The sequence below is a fragment of the Dama dama genome, chromosome 22 (genome assembly GCF_033118175.1).
Source record: "Dama dama isolate Ldn47 chromosome 22, ASM3311817v1, whole genome shotgun sequence".
Taxonomy (NCBI): Eukaryota; Metazoa; Chordata; class Mammalia; order Artiodactyla; family Cervidae; genus Dama; species Dama dama.
The window spans coordinates 4,513,164-4,537,964 of record NC_083702.1 but is presented as its reverse complement, the minus strand read 5'-3'; the positions used below and the strand labels follow the sequence as shown (position 1 = coordinate 4,537,964).

Below are 24,801 nucleotides of genomic sequence, written 5' to 3'. Positions count from 1 at the left end.
TAAAGAAATAATTTGGAGGCATATTTTTATGTCGGTACCTCCTTACCTGTTCAGACGGTATGTGTATAATTTGTCCATCAGTTTGTGCCCTCTAAAAACTATGCTCCAAACAGAGAGTTTTCATTGGTTCTTGCCCACACCATTGCCTGCAAAACTTGGCCCTTTCATATCATATGCTCTTCCAAGATTCTCATCCAGAGTTTTTAATAAGCATTTTCTACAGGAAAACATATAGCCTCAGCCTAAGGGGCTGGTGTGAAATCATTTGACGCAATTATTTTTAAAACTTTTGGCGAATCTTCTTGCCTCTGCTGAGTGTTTTTCTCTTGCTTTTGTCTGTTTTCCAAATATGAAAATCGCAGCTCTCGCGGCCAAGTTCACACTTGGTTCACATAGTTGAAGTGTAAAATGCTCCTCCATCATCTCTGACAGCCCAGTCACGTGTGGGCCACGTTCCTTTGGCTTTCAAATGTCCCCATTATGGAAGCTGTTCCTGCGAACCCAGCACCTACTATGTGCCCGGGTAGGAGCTCAGGGAAGTGTGTTCCATGGGTCGTCAGCTCATCACAACAACCGCATGGTCGCTATTTACCCTCCTTTTACAGATGAGGAAGCCAAAGGGTGGAGAAGTCACTGATTGCAGAGGTCAAGCAGCTAGCGACGGGCGGAGCTGGTTTCAGACCCAGATAGACCGGTTTGCCTCCTCCACCCACTCTGAGTGTTCCCCACCACCCTTTGCTCCTGACCTAGGGAAGAAGCTTTGTGTTCTGTCACAAGTTAATCACTAAAGGGATGCTGCCTGTGCTCTTAAATTACATGTAATGGCCCATCTCTGGGAATCCTGCCTCCCAGGGGAGGAGCATGAAGCTGAAATACCTTTGTTTAGCTCGCAGGAACCCTCCTGACCAGGCCCACCTGTTACTGGCGGGCTTCTTGACCCCCTTGCTGCTGTGATCTGCTTAACTGCTCAGCTGTGTCTGACTCTTTGCGACCCCAACGACTGTAGCCCACCAGTCTCCTCTGTCCATGGGATTTCCCAGGCAAGAATACTGGAGTGGGTGGCCATTTCCTACTCCAGGGATCTTCCCAACCCGGGGATCAAACCCGTGTCTCTGAAGTCTCCTGCATTGAAGTCTCCTGCGTTGGCAGGCAGATTCTTTGCCGCTGAGCCACCCAGGAAGCTCCTGTTGCCCTCTGTAATCAATAGAGCTTGGTCAGAGGCCAGACAAGAAATTCAGGCGAGGCTTTGTTGGGGGCCCTGCTGCAGCAGTGGGGTCAAGAACAAACAACAAGTTCTCTTGCCCTGTCGCTCCCTGAAGGTGGGCAAGCTTGTTTCTAATGTGAGGGGAGGGGAGGGGTGTGTCCAGGGGTGAAGCCGAGGGGTGGCTCAGGTGGGTGCCCCCTTAGGTGATGTTTAGTGCAGGGAGTATGCACAGTACCCTGTTTTTTGCTACCCCTTTGCTTTCGCTCCGGGGCTCTTCAAAAGTAGCAGTTCGGTTTTTTTGTCTCTTTGCATTTTTTGTCCAGAATTTGCCCTGACTGCACAGCACGCAGTTATTTTTAGTCTGTATCTTTTCTTGTGTTTTGTTGCTTGAGGAGGGGTGTGTCCAGGTGCAAGCATTGCAGCAAAGGGTCCCAGGTCCCAGGCCTGTCTCATGCCTGTGAATGACTGTAGGAGGAAGAAATTCACACACACACCCTCCCCCTCAGAGGCTGATGGGAACGAGGAAGTGTTTGACTTTACTCCCCTCCCCTTTCAGTAGAAAAGAAGCCTGAATTCTAACTCAGGCAAGATGGGTCTTTGGGACATGAGTCCACCATCATCTCGGCCTGCTGGCTTTTCAAGTCAAGTCCCTATTTCTTGACCCAGCAACTCGTCTTTTGATTTACTGGCCTGTAGAGCAGCCAGCAGTATAAGCTGGGACTCAGTAACACCACCAGCCAATCCTGTTTCATGGACCCAGAGCACTGCGCCTTCAGAAAGCCATCGCTCTCCCTCCAGTTCTACCCACTAATGATCCCTGGCATCTCCACGCAGCATTGTAGACCCGGGTCACTGACATGATGTCTTTGGAGCCTTGTAACAGACTTGTGAGATAGGCAGTTGTCTATTACCCGAGTTTAGAGATAAGAAGACTGAGGTTTAGAGAGGTAAATAATATCAGAGCATAAGAAGAGCAGAGTGAGGATTCAAACCCGTCTCCTGCTGACCCCTGCATCAGTGCTCAGGCCGTCTGTCCTCAAAGAGAGCCCCAGTTCAAGCAAGAAACCCCCAGAATGGGTACTGCGGGCAGTCTCCATCTGTGCCAAGTACTATGTTAAGTATACATTCCTTTCGCATATTTCCATTCCTTGCAACAATCCTCAGAAATCAGATCATCTCCGTTCTTTGCAGATGAAGTCACTGATGAGGATTTCTGCTTCCAAAGAATGATGTATATGTCAGATTAAATATCCTAAAAAATCCACCCATGACGACTCAACTAGATCCTCGATAAATTACACCAAGCATTTTATATGCATTGCTGAGCTCACAAGAGGGTAAATGAAAGCATGAAAAAATGTGGTCACACACAAGAAGGAACAGTGGACTGAAAGCAGAACAGTTTCCAGTAACAAGAAATAGAAGCTCGAGCTGCTGGTGGCAAAGGCTGGTAACGGGAACCTAGAGCTGTGGGCTTAATGGTCTCATTAAAGAGACTCTCATAAAGGCAGAGCACCAAAACTGAGACCTCTGCATTAATCTGAGACCTTGGAAGATGGCTACACCCTTAGAGAAAATGCTGGAAGCCAATGCGTCTTCACTGTGGCTGAGACAGTGATCATGGTGGCAGTTCTGAGGATGATGGTGGTGATGATGGTGGTGATGATGGTGGTGATGATGGTGGTGATGATGGTGGTTCTTGAGAATTCACACCCAACATGCTCACTCTTACAGAGCCCCAGAGTTTTAACTTTTTCAGCAGGTTAGAAAAATCCCCAGCAGAAAAATTTAAGTGTTCTCAGATTAATTTTGCATTCTTGGTACCTAATAGAAGCAAAGACAATCTCTAGAAGAAGCAATGCCAATTTAGACTTCTCCTGATTCCTTCTCGGGTTAAACTTGACCAAAGACAAGCTCACACAGACAGAAAAAAACATACAAGTAAACAGAGTGCCATGAGTGTCAGCGGAAACAACCACCCACTTTAAGTCTCCCTAGAACTTTACTATTTAAAAAAAATATGTAATGATTTTCGGCTGTGTTGGGTCTTAGTTGCGGCAGGCGGGCTCCTCACTGTAGCTCAAAGGCTTCTCTCTAGTGGCAGCACGGGGCCTCAGTAGCTCCTTGTTGTGTGGGATCTTAGTTCCTCGACCAGGGATCGAACCCACGTCCCCTGCACTGGAAGGTGGATTCTTAACCAGGGAAGTCCTCTTAGAACTAGATGTTGAAGTTATCAGACAGCGGTATCTTAAATATGGGTCTTGAGCTTCCAGACTTAATGGAGTAACTAGACTATCTCTTCTGCGATAAACAACAGAAACTTGGACAAAATAAAACCACAGCTTCAGACACTGGACCACAGACTGCACAAGACTGAGATCCCCGAGGGAAGGGAACACCGTGAGCCGTACAATCGCTCAGGACTTCTTCCTGGAGGCGTGGCCGTACCTCCGCAGGGGAGGGGACCCCGAGCAGAGCCGAGGAGGCAGAGCTCAGCGTCAGGGAAGCTGAGTTTGTGGAGCAGAGTTACAGCATGACCCAGCAGCACCAAATGTTACACCTATACCACTCATTGATTGAAAGAAGCAAATCATTGATATACCCAAGAAAGTGGATGAATCAGAAACCATAATCAGAGACATCATGCCAGACCCCCCAAAAGTACAGAAATACAATATCCATGCGTGAAATCCTAGGTGTATGCCCAAAGAAGTAAAAACATGCCCATCAGAAATCTGTCCTTCCCTGGCAGTCCAGTGGTTAACACTCCATGCTCCCAGTGCAGGGGATGCGGGTTTGATCCCAGGTCAGGGAACTAAGATCCCACATGCTGCAAGGCATGGCCAAAAACTATTAAATAGAACAAAAACAAAATCTTGTACATGAATGTTCAGAGCAGCTTTATTCACAGTGGCCAAAAAGTGAAAACAACCCAAATGTCCATCAACGAGGAATGTGTGAACAAACTGTGTATGTGTATACACACAGCAGAATATTATTTGGCCATAAAGAGGAATGAAGTCTGATAAATGCCACAGTGCAGATCCACAATGAAGGCAGTATACTGAGAGAATCCAGACACAGAAGGCCACATTTTATCATTCTATCTACATGAAATGTTCAGAATAGGTGAATCCACGGAGACAGAAAGTAGATTAGCATTCTTCCGGGAACTAAAGTGTTTTGGAGTGATGAAAATGTTCTGAAACTAGATAGTCGTGAAGGTTGCACGACTCAATATATTAAAAACCATTGAAAAGTACACTTTAAAAGGGTGAATATTATGGTATGTAAATTGTATCTCAGTGTTTCAGAAGCCCATGAGTTACCATCACATATGCACTAGAATGGCTAAAATTATTTAAAAAAAAAAATTATACCAAATGATTGTCAAGATGCAGAGCAACTGGAACTGTAACTCGTTACTGGTGGAAAAGAGGCAGTTTTCACTTAATCATATATTTAACACTTAACAGAGTAACCATACATTTATCCTATGACAAGCTATTGCAAGAGAAATGAAAACATGTCCACAAAAAGATTTTTACAGTAGGGTTCATAGCATCATTATTCATAATAATGAAAAACTGCAGTCAGTAGAACTGTCTATCACCAGGCGATGAAATAAATGTTACACCTGTACCACTCACTGATTTGAAAGAAGCAAATCACTGATACACCCAACAAAGTGGATGAATCAGAAACCAGAATCAGAGACATCATGCCAGACCCCCCAAAAGTACAGAAAGAAATACAGTACCTATGAGTGAAATTCTAGAATGAACAAAAGTATATGTTTACCTAGGTCAGGGGACGGAGGATGACTGCAAAGGGTGTGGGCAATTTTTTGGAAGGATGGAAATGTACAGGAGAAAACACGCTGACCTGCCCCCCCAATCCAACCCCCATCCAGCCAGCCAGAGGAGGGGCCTCAACACGCCTGCCAGCAGGCGGCGGGAAATGAGGCCGCTGGCTGCCCACGCCAACGCCCACCAGCAGGGGGCGTTTCCGCACGGCCTGCACCAGCCCTCCGCGGGGCCCCAGGCCGGGAGCCGCCTTCCGCGGGTGTCTTGGTCTCTCCCGGCACAGACACGGGGCCGCCGTGGGGGCTGTGGGCATAACGGGCTGTGGCAGCCGCTCTGCAGGCTGGCACAGTGAGGCATGACAGGCCCCCTTGCTTCTGCCTGGCCACGGGGGCGGGTGGTGGTCCGCGGGGTGGAGCGGGATATGAAGCAGGCGCCTTCTCCGTACACTTTCCCAACAAGGCACCTTCTTGATCACGTCCAGTGTGTCCGCAGGATGTTAACACCTGGATGAAAAGAATTTGGAAGAGGCCTGGTGGGAGCAAGACCGAGCTCTGAGGAGGAAGTAGTTTCAGGGCGGGGCTTACCCCTCTGTGCTGACCCCCACCTCGTGGGGCCCAGGGGTCGCCCCCAGGTTCATACTGCCCCATCCTGGGAACCGGTTACCCCTCTGCCCAGGGCCGGCGAAGCTGGTTTCGCTCGTCCTGTGGCTGGGGTGTCTGTCTTCCTTGGTTTCTTTCGCCCATCGGAAGATGAGACCGGCACCTCCAGGGCCCGCCCTACTGCGGGGTGTGGCCCCGCATGTGGACGTGCGTAGAGAGGTGGGAAAACGGGAGGCCTGTGGTTTAGCCAGTCTTGTCTTTTTTACCAGAAGTTCTAGAGAGCTTTCCGAACCCACTTGTTCTAACAGGGCTCGAAGAGACTTCAACCCTCTTGTCCACAATTGCTGGGGGTGGAACATTCCAGAGCCCGCTGGAGACAGAAGCAGCTGGGGCCATCCCCTGCATAGCAAGCTGACCAGAACTCATCGCCCCATAAAGTTCCCACTGAGGTTCCTGGGCTCAACAAATACGCCTTTGTTGACCGGACGTCCAGTGGGAACTCAAAGGGACTGAGGATAGGCTAGATGACCTTCCAGGCCCCCCTGGGATGGAAGCAGGGTCCAGCCAGCCCTCCTGAAGTTTTGTACTCAAGGTCACACTGTCCTCAGCTTGCTCACATGGAAAGTGACCCAGAAGGGCCTTTCGGCTCCAGACCCACCACCGACGGCCCCGGTTTCCTCATTCCCAACTCAAATTCATGCCCAGGGAGTCTGACTAAACCAGGTCATCGTTTCAAATGGCAGTCCAGAGGTCACAGGCCCAACCCTGGTCCCTTTCGATGTGGCCAGGGGGATATGGCCCAGAGTTAACCATTGGTCCAAAGAGTGGTGGGCTTGCAGCAACAACAAACACATCCAGCAAAATAGCATCTGTAGGCGCCGCGCTCGTTGAGGCCAGAGCAATACTGACAAGGCAAATCCAGGGATTGAAACCTTCATGAATCTGGAGGGTGTTATTGCTAGTCTGGGGTTTCTCCGGTGGCTCCGTAGTAAAGAATCCATGTCCCAATGTAGGACACACCGGTTTGATCCCTGGAGAAGGGAATGGCAACCCACTCCAGTATTCTTGCCTGTAGAATCCCATGGACAGAGGAGCCTGGCGGGCTGTTAGTCCATGGGGTTGCAAAAGAGTCAGACATAACTCAGTGACTAAACAACAACACTGCTAGTTGTATTTCCCAGTTGAGAAACTGAAACTTAGGGAATAGGAGTGATTTTCTCAAGGTCTGGAGCCAGGCGTTGACCCCTAAGTCCCACAGGCTGACCCCCAACAAAGTGCCCAGAAGGTTGGTTAGCAGTACCTCAGAAAGTGGACATGGGGGACAGATCTCCAATATCTCTCTAGCCTGACCTCTGCCCTGAGCCCCAGGCTCAGCTTCAAACACTGACTTGATAGCTCTGCTTGGATGGCTAACAGATGGTCAGAAAGCCTGTGTCCAGACAGCTCTATCCCAGACTTGTTCCTCTGAACTCCTTTCCAACTCCGTCAACGGCAGACCCGTCCTTCCAGCTGCTCAGGCCAAATTGTGTGGCTTCATCCTTGGATTCTCTCTCTCTCATTCCACATCCAATTCCATCAGCAAATCCTGTTGGCTGGACTTCAACATATATAAAAAATCTGACCCCTTCTTACCATCTTCTTGGCTGAGCCCTTATCTCCTGCCTAGATAACTGCATTAGCCTCCTCACTGACATACCCCTGCTTCTCCCCTTGTCCATGCCCGTTCAATCTCAACACCGCAGCCCCGGAAACCAAGTTCAAGTGCAAGTCAGGCTGTCCTTGTCCTTCAAACCCTCCAATGGTTTCCAACTCAAGTAGAGTGAAGCTGGTTGTCTTCCAAGGCCCGTCTGACCTCGTGGATTGATATCTGTCTCTCTGATCTCCTCTTCTACCTTCTGACCCCCCACCACCCCCTACTCATTCCACCCCAACCCTGCTCACTTCCCTGCTCTTCACTGAGCATGCCAAATACACTCCTGCCTCAGGGCCTTTGCACCAGCTATTTTCTCAGCTTAAGAGGTTCTTTCTCTGAATATCACTGTGGCCAACTCTGTCAATTCCTTAGGGACACATCTCAAAAGCTACCTTCTTTTGAGACGAGGCCCTTTCTGCCCCTAAATAAAATGGGAACACCCCTCCTCCATGGCTCCGGCTCCTCCTTCCTCTCCTGCTTTATTTTTTCCCACAGCACCCATCGCCTGATGCATATATGTATCCCCTGCCACTAGAGTGTATGTCCCTTAAGGTCAGGGACTTGGCTTTGTTTGCCTCTGTTCCCGGAGCCCTAAACAGTATGTGACATGTATTTGGTGCACGAGATTGATGAAGGAGGGGGCGTGAGTTTCATAAGCTGAGCTGGTCCACCCAGCGTTCAGACGTACTCAGGGCACATCGTGAGAGCAAGTGGGTGAACCCACTGAGGTCTTGTTTGTGTGATAACTGGAGAGCTGCTGGGGAAAAACTGCCAGTGGGGAAAATGACAGTCCAGACACAGTGTTTCCTGGTCTTAGTGGCTTGGTTGATGATGGAGAGAGCTGTGGCTAGCTCCACGGGGCTCCCTTAGAGATCCAGGCAATGGCACTGGAAGCCCAAGCACCAGCATCCCTGGGAGCCACAGGGAGTACCAGGCAGCCTGTCTCTGCGGTGGTCCCTGAGAGATGCCCCTTGGGGTCAGAGAGCTTGACCGGCCTGTGTGTGCAAGCGTGACACCCGCCTCCTGGGGGTGACGGGGCCAAGAGGCCAGCACAACACCTCCTGAATCACAGCCATCTTCCAGCCCCCGTAACTCATGTATTAAGACCGAAAGACCTCTTCCTGGCAGATTCAAAGGTGATGGGATGTGACTTCTGCCCCAAACGGCTCACATTCTGTAAGGGGGAGCGCGGTTCATTCATTTGATGCATGTTTATCAAGAGCCCACAGCACGCCAGGCACCGTGCTAAGCCCTGGGCTGCAGCTGCTAACAAGACATGCAGGCTCACCGGAGGATGGAAGTAAACCAGCAAATAAACACACGACGAGATCAACACGAGCAGACATGAACGTTACCGAGAAAGTGACTAGGAGAGCTGTTTGGTTCTATGCAGCATTTTATGTTTTTATGCCAGCATTTTTAATGGTGACTTGGATGAAGTTCTAAATTACAAGCTTCTTAGCATACTGTAGAGCATAGGATGTTTTTGTTCGTCATTTGCTGAGTTGTGTCTGACTCTTTGCGACCGCATTAGTACAGCATGTCAGGCTCTCCTGCCCTTCACTATCTCCCAGAGTTTGCTCAAATTCATGTCCATTGAGTCAATGATGCTATTTAACCATCTCATCCTCTGCTGCCCTCTTCTCCTTTTGGCTTCAGTCTTTCCCAGCATCAGAGTCTTTTCCAATGGGTTGGCTCTTTGTATTAGGTGGCCAAGGTATTGGAACTTCAGCTTTAGCATCAGTCCTTCCAATGAGTATTCAGGGTTGATTTCCTTTAGGATGGACTGATTTGATCTCCTTGCAGTCTAAGGGACTGCACCCAAATCCCAATCTGAGAGCATAGGGAGATCTGCCTAACGCACTGTGGTGATGTGATTGGGAAGGAAGTCCAAAGCGGGGTATATGTGTGTGTGTGTGTGTGGCTGGTGCACTTTGCTGAACATCAGAAACTTACACAACATTGTAAAGCAAATATACTCCCATAAAAATTAAAAAAAATAAGTGCTCCTCAGGTCTCCAGCACATTAGAGCCAGACCCAGGACCCAGACAATCAGCAGGATGGAATTTAGCCATGACAAGCTGTCCAGATCTGGAGTCAGGCCCCGAGATCCATTACACGAGCTTGGAAGGTCAGAGTCGACAGAGCGTGGAGACAGAATGTGGAGGATTTTGCTCACCACAAGTCAAGGACAGTGTGGCTACTCACTACCATTCATTCCACGAATTTTGGGTGGATGTTATGGCACCTGATACTGTTCTGGGCAGTGAAATGACAAAACAAGATCCTGTCCTTATGGAGCTTACATTCTGGTGGGAGGACAGAAAAAAAACAAGTGAGTCTGGGCCTGTAGATGGTGACGGGTGCCAGCGATCAGGGAAGGAAGGGCTCAGTGAGTGTTTGGGGAGAGGATCTGCAATCTTAGGTGGGGTGCCCAGGGTCACTCAGTTCTCAGGGGAGCAGGCTCTGATTTGTAGATGGTGTACGTGTGTGTTAAGTCACTTTGGTTGTGTACCACTCTTTGCAACTCCATGGACTGTAGCCCACCAGGCTCCTCTGTCTGTGGGGATTCTCCAGGCAAGAACACTGGAGTGTGTTGCCATGCCTTCCTCCAGGGGATCTTCCCCACCCAGGAATCGAATTCACATCTCTTAATGTCTTCTGAATTGGCAGGCAGGTTCTTTACTTCCAACACCACCTGGGAAGCTCAATTTGGAGATTAGGGTGGGGGTATTTATTGGGGAGTGCAGTTGGGATCCCCAAGTGTAGGAGGAGGAGGGGAGGGAAGCAGGATTGGGCATTGGGAGAAGTTGAACTGAGACTTAGGCCAAAAGGCTCAGCCAACCTCCAGGGAGCTGTGGACACAGATGAGCTTTCAGAATTGTCTCAGATCTGACTTTTATACCCTGTGCTGACCTGTCATCGGACGAGGCTGCCTTGGAAGGACATGCGTCCTTAAACAGGAGGTTTTCTTCAGCAAATGGTCATGGTGGTGGTTTAGCCACTCAGTTGTGTCTGACTCTTTGTGACTCCATGGACTGTAGCTTGCCAGGCTCCTTTGTCGATGGGATTTACCACAAAAGAAATACTGGAGTGGGTTGCCATTTCCTTCTCCAGGAGATCCTCTCGACCTAGGGATGGAACCCGGATCTCCTGCATTGCAGGCAGATTCTTTACCAACTGAGCCACCTGGGATGCAGAGACAATCTTCAAAGGGGCTGAGAGCAAGGTGCCTCCCAGCAGCCAGAGGACCAGCCCTCCACTCCTGCAGAGGGGTCTGGACAAGGCCTCACGGTGTCCACTACCGCAGGAAAACTTCAATGAGAAGATGCTGACGTAGAATCTGGAGGCCTGAGGACCAAAACTTTCCCAGGCAGAGGAAACAGCAAGTGCATGGGTCCTGAGGAGGAAGGCTGCTCCAGTGGTCCAGGAGACTGGAGCAGAGTGGGGGAGGGTTGGGGAAGGGGGAGCGGGCTTGGCATTGACCGTCCAGGCCTTTGCAAGGACTGTGACTTCTCCTGGAAGTCGGACTGGTGCCTCTGGAGGTGTTGGTGGAGGAAATGCTACACCTCAGTTATAGGTTGGTGGAAATAAAGAGGTAACTTTTCTCATCCTCTTTTATGGCCCCCCTCCATCCTTTCCAAGGATTTCTCAGGAATCTGTGGACCCAGATGAAGAACCCCTGTATTGCACCCATTTTGCTGATGAGATGAACAAACCAGGGTACAGAGAGGTGAAGAGATTTGCTCAAAACCAGGCAGTACTTAGCTGAGCTGAGAGCCCCTTGAACGGCAAGGAGATCAGAACAGTCCATTCTAAAGGAAGTCAGCCCTGAATATTCATTGGAAGGACTGAAGCTGAAACTCCAATACTTTGGCCACCTGATGCAAAGAGCCAACTCATTAGAAAAGACCCTGATACCGGGAAAGATTGAGGGCAGGAGGAGAGAAGGGGGCGACAGGGGACGAGATGGTGAGATGGCATCACCGACTCAATGGACATGAGTTTGAGCAAGCTCTGGGGGTCGGTGAAGGGCAGGGAAGCCTGGCGTGCTGCAGTCCGTGGGGTCACAAAGATTCAGATATGCCTGAGCGGCTGAACAACAGCAACAACCACCACCGAGCGCCTGGGCTGTGCGGTCCCGAAGCCCACTTCGGACATCACCTTCCATCTGTAAATTGGAGATAAACCCGCTCACCTGCCTGGGCTGATGGGAGGACTCCATGCAATGTCTGCGTTGAGGCCTGGTCCAAAGAGGCCTCCGTAAACCGCCGCCCCTGGAGCCCATGACACTACGGTGAGGTGGAGGGCAGATAGTGAGAACGGGCTGCTGGTGCTCGCTCTGTAGCAGGCAGCTTCCAGCATCATCTGAGGCTGTTTTCAGGGAACCCAGTCCTCTCCCCTGTGCTGCAAGGGCCCAGCTGCACGCTGCGGCAGGTGGGTGGGGCAGGGGCTGGCTGGTCACCGAGGCACCACAAGGGAGGAAGACAGGCTTCCCTGACCTTGAGGCAGACCTGCCACGCAAGCCAGCCTCCTAAGAGGGATTGCACTGGATTGGTCTCTTGATTCTGTCCACGTGGCCGGGCGCGCAGGACGAACAGCACGGGAGATGCCAAAAGGAAGGATGTGTGCTGGGATCCAGGCTTCCTTCATGAGGAATTAGCTGCAGGAGGTCCAATGCCTTTTGCCTCTTGATCCACGCATGGCATGGCCACATTCCACTGAGACCCCATAGGGTCCTGGAGGTCCCCGGGGCTGAAGCTGACCCCTCTCAGCTTGGGTGCCCCAAAAGGACCTGATGGAGACCTGCTGTCTGATGGTAGGTCTCGGGCAAGGAGGGGTGTCGGGGGCCACAGAGAGAGGAGCAGAGTGCTGGGGCCGATGGGGGGACAAAGGGACGCGCTGGCATCCTCGGACCCAGGTTCAAGTCCGTTGTGTCAGGCAGCTTAACCTCTGCGAGGCTGTTTTCCAGCTGTAATATGGGACCGTAACACCACCTAGCTCAGGGTTACCAAAAGGAGAGGAGTCAGCAGAGGAATGTTTGTGAAGACCCATCCCTCCCGCCCCCAACTCGCTGTCAGCACAGAAGCACCAGGCGTACTGTGTGCAGTCGCTCAGTTGTGTTCAACACTTTGTGGCCCCGTGGACTGTAGCCCACCAGGCTCCTCCATCCATGGGATTTTCCAGGCAAGAATACTGCAGTGCGTTGCCGTGCAGCACCAGGAACAGTGGGTCATTGGGCCTTGGGGTCACATCCCTTAGGCTTAAAGACCAGCTCTGCCTCTGACTAGCAATGGCTCTTGGAAAAATTGTCTACATTTCCCAAGGCTGAGTCATGAGGTCTGTATATAATAAGCATGTCATCATCCCAGAACTGTTGTTAGAATTAAATGAGATAATTCATTAAAGTCCTTGGCACATAAGATATACTTCACAAATATTAGCTATTACTACATTTTTTTAAAAAAAAAGTGCTTTCAGGATATCCAGGACTCATGAATGGGGAAAACCACACCAGTTACTGGGACTTGAAGGGACCCCAAACCACTAATACAGAATTTGACACAGGAAAAATAAAGTTCTCCATTCAAGTTCAAGACGTCAGTTCCGTATAAATATTTTTCCGTTTCTGACTTACAGAAGCTGCCTCTCCCTGTAACTTAAGCCCTCGGAGCCTTTGGAAGGAAATGTCAAATGAGAAAACCTTGCGTGTCCTGACTTAAGGAATTCAGCTGTTTCTTTTTTCAGTCAACAAACACTCAGTGAGCCCTGTGGGTATGCCTGCCTGTGGGTGTGGTCTAGGGGTTGCCAGGGGGAAATGCCCAGGCCTTTGTCCCCAAGGAATTCGCCGTCTAAGGCCCTGGGACCTTCCTGATTGAGAGTTCAGTTCAACAGCCTAAAACTCACCAACTGGTTGTCTTCCTTCCACCCAGAAACACAGTGGGAAATGGATATTCTAGAGCAGTTTTCCAACAACCATTTCTTGGAATCGTAAATGTCTGAGAGTTGCTGCAATACTTTAGATTATCTTGTTTTCTTTATCCACTGAAGCCAAGATTTTAATGCTACATCTGTGTGAGTATCTTTTGATAATAAGAACCAAATGTTGCCGGTGGAAATGACTGGAAATTACACTTTGGATCAGAATGTGGGGTTTTAGATTCCCACTTGGAAGGCAGTGCTGAGAAACAAACACACAGGACGTTTTCCCTATAAATCACCTCGGATGTTGCAACACTCCTCCTCTCTCCCAGCCGGCATCAGGAGGCCTGGGATGAAGTGTCCTGGGGGAAGGAGTCACGGTTGGTAGTAAACATCCTGCAGCCAAAATGACACGCCCACCTCCCACCTACTCTGGCTTGTCCCATCAGCCACTAGAGCTCTCTCCACCTGGCTGTCCACAAGCGTCTCAAACTCGACACATCCAAAAAGTCACCAGGTTCTCCAAACCCGGCTCTGCTATCTGCAAACGCCACGTTGGTGAGAGGCACTGCCTCGTCCTGGGCTGGAAATCTGGGAATCCTTCCTGACCCCCTCCCCTGCCCGTGCTGCTCTCATAGCTGTCAGATGCTGGCCCTTTTCTCTCTGATTTAGTCCTCTCGTCCCCTGGCCCCTGTCCTGGTTGGGGTCCTCCTCCGGAGGACCATCTCATCCTCTGTCGTCCCCTTCTCCTCCCGCCTTCAATCTTTCCCAGCATCAGGGTCTCTTCCAATGAGTCAGATCTTTGCATCAAGTGGCCAAAGTATTGGAGCTTCAGTTTCAGTCCTTCTAATGTGGCTCAGAGGGTAAAGCGTCTGCCTTCAATGCAGGAGACCTGAGTTCAATCCCTGGGTGGGGAAGATCCCCTGGAGAAAGAAATGGCAACCCACTCCAGTATTCTTGCCTGGAAAACCCCATGGATGGAGAAGCCTGGTGGGCTAGCTACAGTCCATGGACTCACAAAGAGTCGGACACGACTGAGTGACTTCACTAATGAATATTCAGGACTGATCTCCTTTAGGATGGACTGGTTTGATCTCCTTGCTGTCCAAGGGACTCTCAAGAGTCTTCTCCAACACCACAGTTCAAAAGCATCAATTCTTCGGCAGTCAGCCTTCTTTACGGTCCAACTCTCACATCCATACCTGATTACTAGAAAAACCATAGCTTTGACTACATGAATCTTTGCCTTAGAAAGCAGCTAGGAACTAAATATTTGTTGGGTGAATTTACCTAAACCTGCTGCCCTATCAGTCTGCCCATGACACCCAGAAGGCAAAGTTGACAAATTCAGTGTGGTTTTGTCAACATGGTGACCCCTCTAGTGGAATCTTAAGAGCAGCTGATGTTTGCTGCACCCCTGCTTTTTCCAAAGCATTTTGCTTGAACTGGTTCATGTGTAGCCTGACTACAACCTGTGGGCTACACACTATAATCACACCCATTTGCAGGTGAGAAATTGAGACCGGGGTCAGCGAGGTTGCTGGTCCGAGATCACTCGGTGGGTCAACAGCGGAGTCAGGATTTGACACAAAGTTGGCACCCGCCGATGTTTGCTGAAATAGCTCTTGGATGCTTTATTTAATCAGATGTCAAACAGACTCCACCCCCCCAGCCACTCCCACCCACCCACCCCCAAACCCCACCCACCCCACGCAGCGCTTCTCTTGGATTCGGCACTGAAGGTCCTGTCTGCAGCCGTAGGTTGGTATCCGGAAGGGGAGTTTCCCACTCTCCCCTCATGCCGTGTAAATGGACCCACTGCCCTTTCCAAGCGGCTGATGCCCTGGTTGCTCCCAACCAGCGGTCAGCTCCGAGGTCATCACCTTCTTGGCCACCCACGGAACGCTCCAGCTTGTCAGCGGACTCACGATAAACGCCGTGTGGTTTTCCTCTGGGAGGGCACGGGCCAGACAGCGGTGGGGGATGGCCCCCCGCAGAGGAGGCTGTCCCAGGGCGTCCCCCCTCCAGCCACCCTGCCCTGCCTGAGTCTCGGCCCCCTCTGAGGAGCCGGCTTTAATTGGTTCTGCATGGTGGTGTTATGGCTTATGTCGAAATCAGAGCGAAAGAATTCCGAGGAGAAGGCCGCTGTCGGGAACCACATGGCGACTCCCGGCTCCGCCTCCGCTAACCTGTTCCCAATTAGTGGCTTGAAAGGCTGCAGGCCGCCTGTTTGTTTGTGAAGCTCTTTGACCACATTCTGCCTCTGAAGCCCCTTTGTGGAGTTCCTGCTCATCTTTTCCTTTTTAAAATGCAGACGAAAAGAAGAGCCCCATGGAGGTGAGAAAGAGCAAGGTCTCCCAGCACTATGATAAAACAGGTAACCGATGAGAACCGACTGTATAGCGCGGGGAACTCTCCCCAGTGCTCTGTGGTGACCTGGATGGGGAGGAAATCCAGAAAAGAGGGGATGCCTCTATATGTACATCTGAGTCACTTTCTGTACAGCAGAAACTGAACACAACATTGTAGAGTGACTACACGCCAATAAAAATAAAAAAAGAACAAGGTCTCGCAGTCTGATCACTACATTGGGTATGATGGGAAGGGTTGGAAAATGGTTAAGTTTTGTCCCTCTGCACTGGATCATGCCCAGTCGTCAGGCTGACAAGCTGACATTCCCTCAACTGGACGCTTCCAGACGTGCCTGGACACCGCGATTCATGAAAGAGCAAGCTGGAAAATTTGGGAAGAGGCAGCATTTTCTTCACCAGCTTGGACACCATTTTTGCCATCTACAAAAATACACTCTGCTATATTTAGGCAGCGCTAGTAACAGGGCCCTCTCTCTCTTTCTCTCTTTTTCCCCTCAGGAATGTTTCTTGGTTTGTTTTTGTCATTTCATATTTTTCCCTACCACCTGGGGAAATCGTCAAGCACTCACATTCCTGAATCCATCTTTCCTGCTGCTAGCTAATTAAAATAAACCTCTGGCCAAATTAAGACCTTCTCATGGATTTTAGGGACGGGTGGGAAGCGCTTGTGCACATTTCCCTGCCTTGGATGGGCTGTGAGTCGCTGGTGTTCCTGGGGAGTCATCTCTGTGCTGAGCACCAGGCTGGTCGCCATCTGTGCCTTTGTTCACGTCTTGTTACCGGGTGCCAGGGGGAGCTGTTATCATCATGCCAGGTTCGAGATGAGAAAGCCGAGCCCTGGCAGGTCAGGCCCCAGCCACAGCGGCTTGGGGACGCTGAGATCTGAATCCAGGCTTCTTTGACTCTAAGTTCTGTGTTGAACATGACACTCAGTCTGGGGCTGGAGACACTCACTGGGGACACGCACTTCCAAAGTTCTGTGGGTTCTAGCTTAGTGTGGAATTCCACTGGCCTTCACCTGGCCCTGGAAGTGTGCCCCCTGGAAGGGGCCTTGACCTGGGGGACCAAGGGGGCAGACCTTCCTCCTAATTCAATTCCCTACCCCTAACACCACACTGAGATGTCCGCTTACGTTCCAGCCCTCGCCCTAAATGGTAGTGACAAAGAAGCCCTCTTCACCTTTCCTGGGGACCCCAGGACATCAGGCACAAATTAAAGACAGTCCCCAGCTGCCTCTCCTGATGGAAGGCTTGGCAGATTGGAAAAGGGCGTCCGCTCTCTGGATGGGTGCGGTCCCATGTCCAGGCATTCAGTTTGGCCCATTTGCAGTGGGCGGCATCCAGGCCACCGCTCACCTCTTGGCCTGGCGTCATGTGCAGTAAACAGCTTCATGCTGGGCGGCCCTGACTTCCCTCAGCAAGGAGGCCATCAGTCACAAGTGCACGGTGTTCCGGAGCCTGCCACCCAGGACCCGTTCCAGTGACACGATGAGAGAAGAGGTCATATTGATCCATGCTCTGTGTGTGCCAGGCACTATTCTAAGCATGCCTAGTGGTATCAACTCATCAATCTGCACCGAGCCCCATGAGGCACATTCTCTTATCATCCCCATTTGACAGATGGGCAAACTGAAGTTGTCATTTGAAAATACAAGGGCCATGGGGCCAAGCCTCTTTAATTTTTATTTTTTGTATTATTTATTTTATGTCATCATACAGCCAGTTAACAGTTGTGATAGTTTTGGGTGGACAGCAAAGGGACTCAGTCGTACATACACATGTACGCATTCTCCCCCAAACTCCCCTTCCATGCAGGCTGCCACATAACATTGAGCTGCGTTCCCTGTACTACACAGTAGGTCCTTGTTGGTGATCCATTTTGAATACAGCAGTGTGCACACGTCCATCCCAAACCCCCTAATTCTCCCTTCCCCCGATCCTTCCACCTGGCAACCATAAGCTCCTTCTCTAAGTCTGTGAGGTCCAAGCTCCTTTTTAAGTTTCTTCGTCTGTTTGGCTGAGTGCGGTCCTGTCTGCAGCATGTGGTATCTTCCCTGCATCACGTGGAGTCTTTCGTTGCAATGCATGGACTCTCTAGAGGCGGCACACAGGCTCCAGGGTGCGTGGGCTCAGTAGTTGTAGTACTCAGGCTTAGTTGCTCTGAGACATGTGGGATCTCAGTTCCCTGACCAGGGACTGAACCCACGTCCCCCGCATTGGAAGGCAGATTCTTAACCACTGGGCCACCAGAAGCAGCCCCTTAAGCTTCTTTACACACATCTGACCGGTCCCTCTGCCCAGTCCTCTGGGCACCCCTCTGTATAACATCGGAGCAGGCGGGTGTGGTCCAAATCCTCCGTGGGCAGGCTCCTGCCTGTCACTGCAGCCACATCCCAGTGGGCCCTGCCCACCCTGCCCCAGTTGTACTCCAAACCCTCCCCATACAAGGCCTCTCCGCGGTTGTCTGTCCATCCAGTCTGCCTGGCAAACCCCTCTTCTTTATCTTTCAGTATGCGCACTTGAGCATCGGTCTTTTTGGTCTCTGTTCAGACCAGCTCCCTCCTTCCTTCCTTCAGGTCTGCGGCTCCCACCGTGTACGTCTGTCACGGGATGCCTGGCAGCTTCTCGGTGCTCACAGCCCGCCTCCTGCAGTCAATAGTGGGTCCTAGGAGACAGGCCTGGCTGCTGTGGGCAGGGTTTGGCAGAGAAGGGCCCCATCTCTCTCTTCCCTGCATCCCCCTCCTAGACCAGAATTCCAGGTTAGGCTCCTGTCAGAGATTCAGACCTAATGTTTGTTGTAAACAGCATCTTTCTAGATCTGATGGCTGCAAGATTCTAGTCTGTCTGCTCTCATACTTGTTTGGTGCCCCTGGCTTGCTGGCGTCCTGGGCCTGTGTGAAATGATCCTGCAGAGGCCTGGAGGGAAAGCACAAAGACACGTAAATCATGTGGACGTTCCATTCATTTCAATGAACCAGAGGCCAGGATCTTGGCAACGCACCAGGAAAGGCCCAGGAAGATGTTTGGTGAGCGAGCCTCAGCCTCGAACTTCCTCCCAGGAGACACATTTGGGTTAATGGGGACAGCATCCTGTGAGTCCAGGGTAGGGGCTTTCTGACTTGAGAGGAGCCCTAAGTAGGAAACTCTTACTCTCCTAAACACCTCATTCTGAAATCACACCATGCTTGCCTTCTACGGGGGCTCCCCTCAAAGGCTCAGCAGGTAAAGGATCCACCAGCAGTGCAGGGGATGGGGGAGACATGGGTTCAATTCCTGAGTCAGGAATTGGGTCATTCCTCGGTGGAGGAAATGGCAACTCATTCCAGTGTTCTTGGCTGAAAAACCCCACGGACAGAGGAGCCTGGCGGACTACAGTTCATGGGGCCGTAGAGTTGGACACGACTGAGCACGCACGCATGCCTTCTATGACTGCAAGAGGTGTGAACTGGGTGTAATACCCAAGTTCCTGGTGGGTTTTCCAAACACCACAGCAGTGTGGCATTCTGGGTCACGGTCTATGGCTTATGGAGGGTGGCTGGGTGGCACCCACATGCAGGCCCCCATTGCCACGAAGTGCTGACCCACCTGGCAATGTAAGGTCATGCCCACTGAGGCTCCAGCTGCCGAGAAACATTAAGCTTGGCAGCTCTGCCTACTTGTGTGGTCAGTCAGTTTTGGGGAGTGGTGGCTGAAGACATGGAGAGAAGTTAATGATTTGAGAGCTATGTAGGGGACTCCGCTGGTGGTCCAGCGGTTACGAATTCGCCTTCCAATGTAGGGGAAATGGGTTCGATCCCTGGTCTGGGAACTAAGACCCCACATGCTGCAGGGCAGCTAAGCCTGTGGGCCATAACTACCCACGCTCTAGGGCCCGTGCTCCACGACAAGGGAAGCTAAGGCAGGGAGAAGCCCGAGGACCACCGCAGAGAGTAGCCTCCACCCCCCACAACAGGAGAAAGCCTCTGCACAGCAACGGAGAGCCGTGTGCTGCCGCCAGGACCCAGCGCAGCCAAAAATAAATAAATACACATTTTAAACAACAACATGGAGTGCCGCGGGCAACTGCACAGAGAGGGAGGAAGCGGAGGGACCCTTAGCTTCTTTCTGGCTCAGCCGCTGCCTGGTTGGTCTTTCACAGAGGACGGGGACACAGGAGGCAAGCCAGGTGGGGTGAAAGCCTGCATATTAGCCGCTAGCGCTGCCGTCACAGAGTACTGCAGGCCGGGGGAGCTGAAACGCAGACGCAGATGTAGACACGTTTATCGTCTCTCGGTGCTGGAAGCGGGAAGTTCAAGGTCAAGGTGGCTGCAGGCTGGTTCCTGCTGAGGCCTCTCTCCTTGGCCCACAGCTGGGCGTCTTCTTGAGTCCTTACACAGTCATCCTCCTGTCTTTGTGTCCTGATCTCCTCTTCTTAGAAGGACACCAGGCTTCCCTGGAGGCTTAGCTGGTAAGGAATCCGCCTGCAATGCAGGAGATCTGGGTTCAATCCTGGGTTGGGAAGATCCCCTGGAGAAGGGAAAGGCTACCCACCCCAGTATTCTGGCCTGGAGAGTTCCATGGACTGTATAGTCCGTAGGGTCATAGAGAGTCGGACACGACTGAGCGACTTTGACTTTCATATTGCATTAGGACCCACCGTAAGGATCTCAGTTTAACTTAATCACCTCTTTGAAGACCCCACCTGCAAGTGCGGTCCCGGTCTGAGGATTAGGACTCCAACAGATGAATCTTGGAAAGACACAGTTCAGCCTGTAACAGGATGTGTTTAGCTTTTTTTTCTTCCTTTTTGGCTATGCCGTGTGGCACGTGAGATCCTTATCCCCCAACCAGAGATCAAAGCCGTACCCGCTGCGGGGTAGTGCAGTGTCTTAGCCCCTGGACCACCATGGAAGCCCCAGTGCATGTACTTTTAAACAGGTTGAGTCCTGGGGACCGTGAAAACACCCAAGAAGCCATGTTGGATGTGTATGTCTGGGTTCAGAGGGAAGCGCTTGGCTGGGACTGTGAATTGGTGAGAGAGTGGTCAGTGGTAAAGAAATGGTAACTGGGGCCACAGGGGCGGAGCAGTCCGTCCAGGAGAGAGAGTGGAGGGAGAAGAGATCCAGGTCCAAGCCCCCAGCAGCACAACACGGGACGGGCAGGTGAGGCTGTGGCTGGTGGGACCAGACGATCCTGGGGAGGGTGGGGTCACGGAAGGGACCCCAAGGAAGAGACTGCAGGTGTTCAGTCATCCTTTTGAACAAGTGCCCTGATTTCCATGCAGCCCTCTTTCTCTTTCCTGTCTCCCACAAGAGGGCAGATGGCTTGGGGCAGGGACTTACTCTTACTTTTATCCAAGCCCCCCTCCCACCCCATCTCGCCCCAGGGCCTGGTTCAGGATTAGAATAAAAATTGAAATCTGAACATCCATTTCCAGTTTTCCTTAGGCAAGTGTAAATTTCTGTTTTCATGAAATCAGCCTAGCCCTGGGAGTTAAAGGTGGGTAACTCTGTCCTCTGATGGCAAGAGGCTCCCGTGCCCCCCCCCCCGCCCAAGGCAATCCCGTGGCAGCAAGCGACCGTGAGCTAAAATGAAACACCCAGATGTGCTGTTCGACTTGGAAGGGGGAAGAAACCCGGCAGTGCTCACTGTGGCTTTGTCTGGCCTTTAAACACCGATTGGTCAAAGTGAGTGATGCTTTCCAGATGCTCCTGGCTGCCCCAGCCAGGAGTCCGGCTGGCCAGCTGGGCCCCCTCTGCGGGCCTCTCTCCAGCCCAGCCTCCCTCGCAGACAGACGGCCTGCCTCAGGCCGGCTTCCACCACCTGGCTGGAGCTGTGGGGCTGTGGCCTCGCTTCCTGCTGCAGGGTGGGGGCTGGGCGGATGGGCCCCAAGGCCCCTTCCAGCTCTAACAGGCAGCAGTTGTGTGCCTCCTGGGCCAGCCCTGGAGGACCCCCACGGGGGAGCGGTAATGAGGCCTTTTATTGAAGACTGAATGCTGGGAAAGGTTAAAGGCGAGAGGAGAAGGGGACGACAGAGGATGAGATGGTTGGACGGCATCATTGACTTGATGGACATGAGTTTGAGTAAGCTCTGGGAGTTGGTGATAGACAGGGAGGCCTGGAGTGCTGCAGTCCATGTGGTCGCAAAGAGTCGGACACGACTGAGTGACTGAACTGAACTGATATGAAAAGTGCTTGGTGATCTTCTGGGACACTGCCCCACACGTCTGTCCCCAGATGCCGGCCCAGCCAGCATTCTCCGGGCAGGGCTGTCTGGATAATGTACTCCTGGTGACGTCAGCCCCTCCTCCACCTTCACCCCACCCCTCCCCCACCCTCACCCCACCCCTCCCCCTGAGCTGCTGTCTTTTGGAGTTTATCAGACTTTGATGTAAGTCGATGAACAGGCTTCTTCTCCTAGAGTAACTGTCTCAGATTCTTACACTTGAATTGGTGAGACATCTATGTTTGAATTTCTTTCAAACTTCTAACTTCAAAATGATTATAGACTCGCAGGAAGTTGCAAAAATATCACAGGGAGACATTTCTGCTTTTGGAAAGATAGAGTCCATGTACTTTTCCCTATTCCTCCCACTAAGTACAGCTGAAAATTATGAATGCTTTATATAAAGCTAAAGATGGAGGGCAGGAGGAGAAGGGGGCGACAGAGGATGATATGGTTGGATGGCATCTTTGACTCGATGGACATGAGTTTGAGCAAACTCCGGGAGATGGTGAAGGACAGGAAAGCATGGTGTGCTACATGGGGTAGCACATGCGACACGAGGTCGCAGAGGGTCAGACACCACATAGATACTGAACAACAATAACAACAACAATATAAGAAGACTCTTAAAAGGGGAAAGAGGCAGGTGGGCTGAGTAGGGACCTCAGGACCCGAGGAATTGCACATCAGCCAGTTCGCCGGGTTTTCTTTTGCCTCATGTATCCCCTGGAGAAGGAAAAGGCAACCCACTCCAATATTCTTGCCTGGAGAATTCCATGGACAGAGGAGCCTGGCGGGCTACAGTCCAAGAGGTCGCAAAGAGCCAGACACGACTGAGCGACTGAGACACACACATCCCGGACTTGGAGGTGGAAAAGCTGGTGTTTGAAAACGCCAACAGGCACAGAAAACAAAAGCCTGTCTCCTGGGCCAAAGGACCAGGAAAGGGCAGCCAAGCAAGACAGAAAACTTTTAGACAATCACTGCCCTACTTTAACTAAACACACAGAAGAAAACACAGTCCCGCCCACACCAGACTCTAATGAGGTGTTCCAATGTCCCCACTGGGCTAGTGTCAGAGAACTGAGTGGGGAGCCAGGCCTTTCACCTCTGCCAGCTGGAAACGAGGCCCCTCTCTGGTGGTGTCTGTAGAGACACGTGGGGAGTCCAGAATTCCACCCCAAGCTGGCAAGTGACAAATCATCTCTCCTCCTCCCCACTGGGGTTTTGTCAGAGGAGGCCGGGCAGAGAGTCAGGCCGGTCCTCCGCCCTCGACATGTGTCCAGGTGGAGACAGGAACCCAAGCCCTTCCGCCCGCCCCAGCCAGGGAGATCTTGGTGGAGGCTAGGGGAGCGCCCACACCCCCGCCAGCGGTAGTGAGGAGCACATGGGTGCCAGCAAAGGCCAGGCGGGAAACCAAGATTTCTATCTCCACTTGGCAGACACCCCCCCACCCCACCCCACCCCACCTCCTCTGCCAGAGCAGAGGGAGTGGAAACCAGCTGAAAAAGAAGCTTTAAATAAGATCCAGGGGGCTTCGCTGATGGTTCAGATTCTCTAATCTGCCTGCCAATGCAGCAGACAAGGGGTTCAATCCCAGATCCAGGAAGATCCCACATGCTGCAGAGCAACAAAGCCCATGCCCCACAACTATTGAGCCTGGGAGCTGCGACTACTGAAGCCCACACCCCCCTAGAGCCCATATTCCACAAGAGAAGTCCCCACAGTAAGAAACCTGCCCGCCACAACTGGAGAGTGGCCCCCGCCCACCGCAATTAGAGAAACATCCCACACAGCAACAATGACCCAGCATAGCCAAAAATAAATAACTACAATTTTTTTAAAGAAGTCAAAAAATAAAAAAAGAAGTACTGGAATTTCAGGATAGTAATCAAAAAAGAAAAAAAATGAGATCCAGAAGTGCATATGTAGTATGAGAATGTCCAAGTTTCAAATAATGAAAATCACTCACTTTGCCAAGAACCAGAAAGATCTAAAACTGAATGGACAAAAGATAGTAAACAGAGCTCAACCCTGAAATGACAGGGATGTTAGATTGTCCCACAAAGATTTCAAAGCACTTATGACAATATGCTCAAAACAAATGAAAAAGTAGAAAGTCTCAACAAAGATGTATCAGACATAAAAAGGGAAGCATCTGTGAGCTGAAAGACAAAACAATAAAAATTACACAATATGAATACTTGAGAGATGATAGATTGGAAAAAAATTAACAGAACCTTGGGGACCCAAGGGACTATGACAGAAGATCTAATGTTTTTACATGAAGTCCTGGGAGGAGAAGAGAAAGAGAGTAGGGGCTGAAATAGTAACAAAAAACTTCCCAGATTTGGCAATAGCCATAAACTCATACATTTAAGAAGCTGAGAAAACTCCAAATGTGATAAGCACAAAGAAATCCAGACCAGGACACACTGTAGTCAAAATTCTAAAACCTAAAGATAAAGGAAAAAATGTTGAAAGCAATGAGAGAGAAATGGCACTTTACTGGTAGGAGAAACAATTCAAATTATACCAGATTTCTCATCAGAATTAATGGATATCAGGAAGAAGTAGCACAACTTTAATAAGGGTTAGAAGAAAAATTCAAAATTCTATACTCAGAGAAAATATTCTTTAGAAATTAAGGGAAAATCAAGACTTTATAAGATGAAGGAAAACTCAGAGGAGAGAAATTTTTGTCAGTTAACTTAAAAGAATTTCTGAAGCAATTTTTATAAACAGAAAGGAAACAATAAAACAGGAAAAACAGGAAAGTAAGAAAAAATATAGGAAAATACAATAAGTTTTCATTTTTCTCTTGAATTTTCTAAATTATGTTTGACATTGAAGCAAACACAATTTGCTTCAATGAAAACCACAGTCACAGAAAACTGATCAAACTGATCACATGGACCACAGCCTTGTCTAACTTAATAAAACTATGAGCCATGCCGTGTAGGGCCACCCAAGACAGACGGGTCATGGTGGAGAGTTCTG

The 24,801-nt window shown here is 50.7% G+C and overlaps 1 protein-coding gene across 1 annotated transcript; it reads right to left on the bottom strand.

Moving 5' to 3' along the window:
- Positions 1–5,019: 5,019 nt before the first annotated feature.
- LOC133043190 (putative hydro-lyase KRH_21160) lies at positions 5,020–5,727 on the bottom strand. Its single transcript, XM_061124016.1, has 2 exons — positions 5,595–5,727; positions 5,020–5,513 (listed from the first exon to the last, which is right to left on the bottom strand). The coding sequence occupies exons 1-2, from the start codon at positions 5,655–5,657 to the stop codon at positions 5,136–5,138; spliced, it is 441 nt and encodes a 146-aa protein (XP_060979999.1). The 5' UTR covers positions 5,658–5,727; the 3' UTR covers positions 5,020–5,135.
- Between the last annotated feature and the right edge of the window lie 19,074 nt (positions 5,728–24,801).

Excerpts from the sequence above, each read along its gene's own strand:
- LOC133043190 (XM_061124016.1), bottom strand. The coding sequence starts at position 5,657 with ATGGGGCAGTATGAACCTGGGGGCGACCCCTGGGCCCCACGAGGTGGG. Across the intron at positions 5,514-5,594 it reads GTGGGGGTCAGCACAGAGGG|GTGTTAACATCCTGCGGACA; the intron begins GTAAGCCCCGCC and ends CTTTTCATCCAG.